At 50.2% G+C, this 8,933-nt stretch overlaps 2 protein-coding genes and 1 long non-coding RNA gene across 5 annotated transcripts in view; 2 read left to right on the top strand and 1 right to left on the bottom strand.

The window, feature by feature from the left end:
- The first annotated feature begins 3,287 nt into the window (after positions 1-3,287).
- On the top strand, positions 3,288-7,020 carry aifm2 (apoptosis inducing factor mitochondria associated 2). Of its 2 annotated transcripts, XM_060072963.1 has the most exons (8): positions 3,288-3,507; positions 3,953-4,068; positions 4,193-4,312; positions 4,604-4,696; positions 5,095-5,203; positions 5,298-5,450; positions 5,836-6,036; positions 6,484-7,020. In XM_060072963.1, the coding sequence occupies exons 1-8, from the start codon at positions 3,333-3,335 to the stop codon at positions 6,633-6,635; spliced, it is 1,119 nt and encodes a 372-aa protein (XP_059928946.1). In that variant the 5' UTR covers positions 3,288-3,332; the 3' UTR covers positions 6,636-7,020. The 2 variants fall into 2 exon arrangements, with proteins under 2 accessions (XP_059928946.1, XP_059928947.1); XM_060072964.1 differs by lacking the exon at positions 4,604-4,696.
- Positions 6,034-6,367, top strand: LOC132473038 (uncharacterized). Of its 2 annotated transcripts, none has more exons than XR_009529243.1 (2): positions 6,034-6,161; positions 6,229-6,367. It is a non-coding gene; the product is annotated as an uncharacterized LOC132473038 (long non-coding RNA). The 2 variants fall into 2 exon arrangements; XR_009529242.1 differs by having other exon boundaries at positions 6,044-6,161; positions 6,196-6,367.
- Positions 6,932-8,933, bottom strand: part of LOC132473037 (elongation of very long chain fatty acids protein 6-like) — a 3,233-nt gene continuing 1,231 nt past the window's right edge. The window contains exons 3-4 of the mRNA XM_060072965.1: positions 8,736-8,887; positions 6,932-8,508 (exon numbers count right to left, since the gene is read on the bottom strand). Of these exons, the coding sequence (XP_059928948.1) occupies positions 8,051-8,508; positions 8,736-8,887 (610 nt within the window). The 3' untranslated portion in view covers positions 6,932-8,050. The remainder of the gene's footprint in view (positions 8,509-8,735; positions 8,888-8,933) is intronic.

The raw sequence follows: 8,933 nt of genomic DNA, 5'->3' as shown, positions 1-8,933 counted from the left end.
AGCCAAGTGTCAGACACATTATGTGTACAAAAGTGAACGAGTTAACTACTCTTCCCATAATCCATTGCTGACCTTTTCCGACTTCAAATCGAAGGGCTCTTCTTGCATCTTTTAACCTTTGTCATTATTATAGTGTTTATATTGTCGGTAAAAGATGTGTCATATATTGTGTTTGGTTTTGTGTGTGTGTGTGTGTGTGTGTGTGTGTGTGTGTGTGTGTGTGTGTGTGTGTGTGTGTGTGTGTGTGTGTGTGTGTGTGTGTGTGTGTGTGTGTGTGTGTGTCTGTGTCTGTGTCAGTAGCAGCGTTTACATGGACACATCTGATCCGATTAGAAGTGGAAGAACAGCTCAATCGGAATAGAAAAGGATCAGATACATACGACTCTGATCGGAATATAATTCTATGCGTAATAGCAGAGGTGGTGTCGTCTGCTTTATTAGACATGTATACACTTATTCCAATTAGTTTGGGGTGGGTGCGGCTACTTTTTAACTTAGAGCAGCTGCAGTAGTTTGCAATTGGTCCACTCCGTCGATACATTTATGCACACAGAACTTGACCTAAATACAATTTAATAGACTATTGATTATGATTTATTTTATTTTTATTATTTATATATGTATACAATCCATATATCAATAGGTTTGGTACAGTATGTTTACAATTTATACATTTAATACAATCTATATCTATGTATACAATTTGATATGGGTACTATATGCAAAATGTACATGTGTTTTCCACCCCAACCCGGTGCAAACTTTGTGTTTATGTCAAGGGAAGACGATTGTTAACATGCCAAAGTAAATCCAGACAATGTGGGGGGTGTTTCATAATCATAAGAACCGATAAGTTCACATTAAGAGCTTAAAGGAGAAATCCGGTGTAAAATGGATCTGGGATATGTTTAGTATGATAACGAGTTGGAATGTTTGTTTGGGAGCAAAAAAGCGTGCATAGACGCATTCTTAAGTTGGCTGTTTTTAGCCGATTCTACCAAAACGCTATAAACTTGGCACAATGGGGGCATGTGTTATGGTAAAAACTAAATCGTTATATTAAACCACTCTAAGGCTTGAAGTAGCCCGACACTTCTTTGGTAGTATAATAAAGGTCTTAACGTATAAAACGAGGCATTGATAACTTTGTAAGTCTATCAGGGACTCGATTGGCGAACACAGAGCTTGCGTGTTGTTGACGGATGGCACAATCTCTGTGTTCGTCAATCTACTTATCGAGTCTTAAAAAGTTAATGCACACCCTGCAGCCAATCAGAATTGAGTATTCCCCCAGACCGTGGTATAAAGGTAGTTAACACAATTAAGTTCCTCTCACACTTCAAATAAAGTAACTAAATGTGCGCATGCGTTCTATATATTTGAAATGAACACAATTTACAATTATATTATTTTACTTATGAAAATCCGAACATCATCATAAAATATGAACTTAAATAAAGCAAATAGGCATATAGCCTCCTTACAATGAGTACTTTCATGAGAGCAGTGTGTCATGGTTTATGAGGTGAATGTTTCACCCTTCTATGTACATCCATCTGTTCACAGTTCAACTATCACCAAACTACTCCACCCATCTATGAACCTCCACCTATACACAGTACAACGTTTTCTTCTAGTTTTTGTTTAGATTAAAATAGACACTGGCTGCATGATTCTTGATCAAATAAGAATCACAATTTTCTAGCTTAGAATTGAGATGCCGATTCTCTCCAGATTTGTTTTCAATTCAAATGTAGACCGCACTAATTTAACAGATACAGGAGGAAATAGAACAACAAATATCACCTGTTGAAAAACAGGAAGGGAACATGTTTCATGAATCAGACACTGAACCGAGAGACGATCAGTATCTCGTCTTCTCTTACTTCACAATCTTTGAACACATCTTTCTGTGTTTTCTTTACGCAAGATGAGAGAGGTAGATATGCCTCTTAAAATGTCAACCAGTCAATATAACAAGTCTGTCTACATTGTGAGGCATCAGTGAGGAGTGGAGATATGTCCCAATGTTCTGAACTGAACAACCTTCTGAAGGGAGCAAATGATCCCAACAGCCTCTGTATTGAGAGGATTCAGTTATAATGGAGTCATTGAACAGATTACTACACACCTCACGGTGAAATGTCCTCAGGACAAAGAAACGCTGTGTGCGGACGGTTCTCCTCTTCATGAAAAAGGCACAACGTGGACAAGAGAACCGGCATCATCCTGTCAACACTAGATCTTCAGAAACGAGACGTATACCTTGTGCATAGTAAAAGACCAAGGTATGATGCGTCCGACTCCTGAACAACATCACCACCATTATGCTGCCCCTTGACCCATTGTGCTGAGAGCTGCTACTCAAGTCCCTTCTGTCCTGTCTGCAAGTCATAGACATGATATTATAACTAATTAAGCTTCTCAGGCCCTTAGTAACAATGGGATTACTGAAACCATCATGAGTTAAATAAATGGTTACCTGATCTGAGTTCTGAAACAATACTTCCCCTATCATCAGGGGTGAGAGGACCGTATGATCCAGTGACACTGCGCTGCCGAGGTCCGCCACCAGGGGCCGTGGGTTGTTTACAGCAGGGCGGAGGTACACCACCAGGGAGCGGGAGCTGTTAACAGCAGGTCGGAGGTCCGCCACCAGGGGGCGTGGGCTGTTTACAGGCGCCTTTATTTGTTCATTTAAATAATGGATTATGTCTTTGATTAAACGATCACTAATCCTAAAAGTAAAAGAAAAAAAAGTGCCAAATGTTATTCTGAATGAAGTTGAATAATTCTTATTGATACATAGAGTTATTTATTATTTTCAATTGAATACGTGTGTACATCTGCATATTGGTGCATTCAATTGATATTTTAACACTGCCAATGTAAGACTTCGTTACAAATACTTGACATGCATCAGAGGTATGTGTGGTGTGGGGCCAAGTCATAGCAGATTGGTCGAACCAGCATCAGTGGGCGTGGATATTTACAGTGACGTCACGGAACTGAACAGGAAGGTAAACATTGAAGAAAACAGCGATAACTCGGGGTCATCGGAAGCGAGTTATGAGGTAACAGCGAGTTATGAAACCTTCTTTCGTCAGCTGATATCCTGGTCAAACCTTTCACCCACGCAGAAGCGCCCACGGCCCGTGGGTGTCTGATGCAGAACTTTCCAAAGCTCCAACGAGACCCAGAAGGACTCCAACACGTCCTCCTGCAGGAGGTCTGACAGCGGGAAGTTAGTTCGGGAATCTGCTTTCTGGTTCCTCCCGAAGCGCCGCCAGTTCCCCCGAGCTGAGTGTTTGTGTCCGCGCCGGGACGCTGTGATGGGGGCCCAGGGCTCCGTGCCGGAGGGGGTCCATGTGGTGGTGATCGGCGGGGGGTTCGGAGGCATCGCGGCCGCCCAGCAGCTGAAGTCCAGCGGTGTCACGTTCACCCTCATCGACCTCAAAGACGCGTTCCATCACAACGTCGGCGCGCTGCGCGCCTCCGTGCAGGACGGTAGTTATATCAACGATGATGATATAGTAATGTGTTGTTACTGATTATTTATTTGCATATCAGCTGCCTATTTTCAATCCTACGTTACTGATATTTTGCGTGATGAAAAACGCCGGTGTAGTCATCTGGCCAAACGGGATCTGGAATGACGTTATAAACGGATGTTACTCATGTTATTACAGATGGATGCAGCACACCATATTATGGGCTGTTCATCTTCATCTCATCTCATTTTCTTCCGCTTATCCGGGGTCGGGTCGCGGGGGGAGCAGCTCAAGCAGGGGGCCCCAGACTTCCCTTTCCCGGGCCACATTGACCATCATTCATCTTCATGATGATGGTTATTCTGGGTTGTTCATCCTCAACATGACGACGATGCGATTATTATGGGCTGTTCACCCTCAACATGCAATGATGATGATGGTTATTATGGGCTGTTCCTCAGGCTTTGCCCAGAAGACCTTCATCCCCTATGCAGAGACGTTTGGAGAGAGCTTCACCCAGGGACGGGTGGTGCTGGTGGAGCCAGAGGGACAGAGGGTGGTGTTGGAGGACGGGCAGGTGGGTGGGGTGGAGGAGGAAGATCTGAAGGATGGAATTATTGATTGTTTGATTGATTGATTGATTGATTGATTGATTGATTGGGGATCTGAATGAAGGATTGATTAGGGAGGGTGTCTTCCAGGAGGTACTCTACTCCCACCTGATCCTCTGCACCGGTACGGAGGGCCCCTTCCCGGGGAAGTACACCAGCCCCTCCTCCACCCAGACCGCCGTCCAGAGGTACCAGGACCTCCTCCAGCAGGTGACGTAGCCCGCAGCCCCGGAGACACCAACCACACCCTACAAACTAGCCCCACGCCTGGGGATTAGCCCCAAACACTAGCCCAAGGATACACCATCCCAAGGACACACTAGCCCATACAAACCAGCCATCAAATACTGTAAACACTAGCTTTAAGTCTTCCCTAAGTGTAAGAGTAAGTGTGTGTGTGTGTGTGTGTGTGTGTGTGTGTGTGTGTGTGTGTGTGTGTGTGTGTGTGTGTGTGTGTGTGTGTGTGTGTGTGTGTGTGTGTGTGTGTGTGTGTGTGTGTAGATCCAGGCCGCGGGGTCGGTTCTGGTGGTGGGTGGGGGGGTGACGGGAGTGGAGATGGCTGCCGAGATCAAGACGGAGTTCCCAGACAAGAAGGTATGAATGGTCCTCCCGCCCCAGGACGTAGTCTGTACCCCTCTATAGGTCTGGTTCTCCCGCCCCAGGACGTAGTCTGTACCCCTCTATAGGTCTGGTTCTCCAGCCCCAGGATGTAGTCTGTACCCCTCTATAGGTCTGGTTCTCCAGCCCCAGGATGTAGTCTGTACCCCTCTATAGGTCTGGTTCTCCAGCCCCAGGATGTAGTCTGTACCCCTCCATAGGTCTGGTCCTCCAACCCCAGGATGTAGTCTGTACCCCTCTATAGGTCTGGTTCTCCAGCCCCAGGATGTAGTCTGTACCCCTCTATAGGTCTGGTTCTCCAGCCCCAGGATGTAGTCTGTACCCCCTACAGCTCTATGTGTTCTTGAGGGTCCTAAAGGTGTTTCTCCCGGCAGGTGGTCCTGGTCCATTCCCGGATCCCCCTGGCCGACCCGGGCCTGCTTGCCAGCGTCAGGCAGCAGGCGAAGGAGGTCCTGATGGAGAAGGGGGTGGAGCTGGTTCTGGGTGAGACCTTGTGGCGGGGCTTTAGACCCCTGATCACCACCAGTGTCTGTCTGAAGGCCGTGGTGAATGAGTCCTTCTCTCTGGCTCCGGGCAGGCCAGAAGCTGTTGGGCATGGAGGGGGTGGAGCTTAACGTGACCCGGAGGAACCAGCTTCTGACTACAGACCAGGGCACGGAGATCAGGGCCGACCTGGTCATCAGCTGCACCGGGCAGAGGGCCAACTCTGCTGCCTACGCATCCGGCCTGGGTGAGTCTAGACCACCACCCCCCAGAACACACACTGGGTGAGGCTAGACCACCACCCCCCAGACCCCACACTGGGTGAGTCTAGACCACCGCCCCCCTAGACCCCACTCTGGGTGAGTCTAGACCACCACCCCCCTAGACCCCATTCTGGGTGAGTCTAGACCACCACCCCCCCGGACCCCACACTGGGTGAGTCTAGACCACCACCCCCCCAGACCCCCCAAGCCTGGGTAAGGCTAGACCACCATCCCCCAGACCCCACAGCCAGTCTATACCACCACCCCCCAGAACACACACTGGGTGAGTCTAGACCTACGCCCCCCCCCCAGACCCCTAGAGAAGGTCCCTGATGAGGATCTAATACTGAACTCCTTGTTCTTCTCCAGCCGACTGGGTAGCAGAGGATGGATCTCTGAAGGTGAACCCCCACCTCCAGGTGGGGTCGCACCCAAACATCTACGCCATCGGAGACTGCGCCAACATCCAAGAGCCGAAGATGGCGTACCACGCCGGGCTCCACGCCGCCATCGCCGTTAGCAACATCACCAACAGCCTATCAGGGAAGGATCTGTGTACCTACAGCACAGGTAGCTCCCAGCACTATCTCACACAGGTAGCATCTAGCTCCCATCACTAACTCACACAGGTAGCATCTAGCTCCCAGCACTCTCTCACACAGGTAGCATCTAGCTCCCATCGCTAACTCACACAGGTAGCAACAAGCTCCCAATCGTTAACTCACCAAGGTAGCATCTATCTCCCAGCGCTAACTCACACAGGTAGCATCTAGCTCCCAGCGCTAACTCACACAGGAAGCAACAAGCTACCAATCGTTAACTCACCAAGGTAGCATCTATCTCCCAGCGCTAACTCACCAAGGTAGCATCTATCTCCCAGCGCTAACTCACACAGGTAGCATCTAGCTCCCAGCGCTAACTCACACAGGTAGCATCTATCTCCCGACGTTGACTTAGCCCTGCGTTGTGTTGCTATTCACTGCACCGTGTTGCTAGGTAACTGTGTTGTATTGCTAGGCAGCGTGACCATGCTGGTGGCCCTGGGCCGGGACGCGGGCGTGGGTCAGTTCAACGGCTGCCGCCTGCCGCGCATCGCCGTGGTGCTGGGCAAGAGCAAGGACCTGCTGCTGTGGAAGAGCTGGAGGGACATGGGCCAGACCGCCCCCTGACCCGGGAGAGACCCAGACCGCCCGTGACCCAGCAGTCGGTCGTCGTGGAGACGGCTCTGACCTCCTCAGGTTCAGAGCTCAAATTGTGGCGACAGTTTGACCACTGGACCGATACTGTTCCCCAAGTGACCTCTGCCTTGACCCCAGACCTGGTGGTCGTCTACCTCCGGCCCCCTGCTGGGTGGACTGTAGCTTGGATACATATGCATCTCATGACCTCAATTAAAACTGTTTGTCACATTATTGCACTTGAATAAACACATTGCAGATCAATGAGCCGGAGATTGGTGCCAAGCTTTACACTCAAATGTTCTTTATTACTTTTTTTTTTTTCAAAACATTAAAATAGTTTCCAAACTTTAAATAAAATGTAACAGGAGCTTGATCTCAGATTGCTTCATTCATAACCTTGGTTACATTCAACAAGCTAAAGTCGGGCCGTGTGGCCGGCCTTCCATTGCTCTTCAATACTTGTTTGTTGTCATACTTGGTAGTTTTACAGTGCAGACAGTTAACATTCTGATTAAATCTTCTCTAGGGAACAACCCCCCCCCAGCCAACCAGGTCCTTTATAAAGACCAGTATATTCTCCATTTGACTTTTGGAAAGATTTTACCAGCAAGATGTGTAAATTATCTCTCCAAAAACGTGTGAACAACTCTTAGTAAACATTTATCACACCAAAATTCTGAATGTGTTCCTTACTTAGAACCATTAAAATCGGTCCATAGTTGAGGTAGTAGATTGTGTATCGTTTTAAAAAAAATGCCCACTAGAGGGCAGTGATGAGCGGAACACAGCGGCCCACGAGAGGGCAGTGATGAGCGGTACCCCGAGTAGCCACTGAATAAATTATTAAAGATTTAGAAAACAAACATAAGGACTGACGTGAGCCCGGGGAGAAGTCCCAGCTCTTCAGAACACGCTAACGGATCAACCAGCGTCCACCTCCGTGTCGGGACGACCCGAAACGGGACTCCACCCAGAGAGCTCAGGGATGTCGAAGAACCGGCGGACCGAGAGCCGGCGCCTCGCCCTGAGAGCGCCTGCAGGCTCCGCCCCCTCCTCTCAGCACTCCTCAGCCGCCGCACCGGTCCGACCGGTTCCCCGGGTAACGCAGCATCGCTCGGTTGCCAAGAAACACTTCAATGAGGCCATGAGTCTGGAATGTGGGTGGGTGAATGATGCAACGTCCCACCCCCACTGGGGGGGTGGTGAGGCAGGAAGGGTGCGCGTCTTCATGGCAGGTGAACCCAGCAGACCTGACACTGCTAAAAAAGGCATGGCTATAAAACTGGTATACTGCAGAACCGGTTCCAACCAGACTGGTCCCGCAGCACCTCGCTGGTTGGAGAGATTCTTTAAAAAAGGTGAGGTCCCCTCCCGGCCCCTGGGGCCCCCCCGCCCCGCGGGCCCTAGTCCAGCTTGGAGGTCTTGGGGCTCTTGGGGCTCTTGGGGCTCTTGGGGGGCGCGCGGCCCCTCAGGTAGGTCTGGTAGAAGAACTGGGTGAACAGCACCAGGTAGCTGAAGTACATGAGCGAGGCCCACACGATGTTGTCCAGGTGGGAGGGGCAGTCCCCGCTCTGCATCCAGCGGTACACCAGCGCGCTCACAGTCACGCCCATCAGCATCTGGCTGATCTGGGCGCTGGTGATCAGCATGGCCAGCGGGCGCGGCACACGGACGCCCGCCGCGCGCGCCGCGTAGTACGAGTACATGAGCGCGTGCACCGAGAAGTTCATGGTCATGAACCAGCCGCCGCCCGCCACCGTGTCCTTGTAGGAGTACCAGGAGTAGAGCAGCACCGTGATGTGGTGGTACCAGTGGAGGAAGATGAGGCGCTGCTTACGGAGCACGATGAACAAGGTGTCGCCTGGGGATGGACGGCACAGACGGGTCAGCCAGGAGCAGGTAGGGGTTAGACAGTACAGTCCGCTCAGCAAGGGTAGACAGTACAGACAGCTCAGCCAAGAGCAGGTAGGGGTTAGAAAGTTCCGAAGGAACATGGAGTCTGAAGGTATTTTAGGGAGAGTACAATCCATCCAACAGTCAGCAGATGATGGACGACCCAGAGGTCGGGGGTCAGAGGGGAGGGCTTACCGAGCTCCGGAGCCTTGCTGAGGACGAAGGCGTAGGCCCAGAACTTGGAGACGGGAGCGTGGTAGAAGCCCTGGTCACAGATGGACCTCCTGAAGCCCCCGGAGGAGAGCACGTAGAGCATGTACCAGCCGGTGCGGACCGCCCCCACGATGCTGAGAGAGCGAGACGCAGAGTGGAAAGTTCATCATAAAGCCTGCA

Source organism: Gadus macrocephalus, chromosome 15, assembly GCF_031168955.1.
Source record: "Gadus macrocephalus chromosome 15, ASM3116895v1".
In the NCBI taxonomy this organism is placed as follows: Eukaryota; Metazoa; Chordata; class Actinopteri; order Gadiformes; family Gadidae; genus Gadus; species Gadus macrocephalus.
The sequence above is the reverse complement of the archived record's forward strand: the minus strand, read 5'-3'. Positions and strand labels throughout refer to the sequence as shown.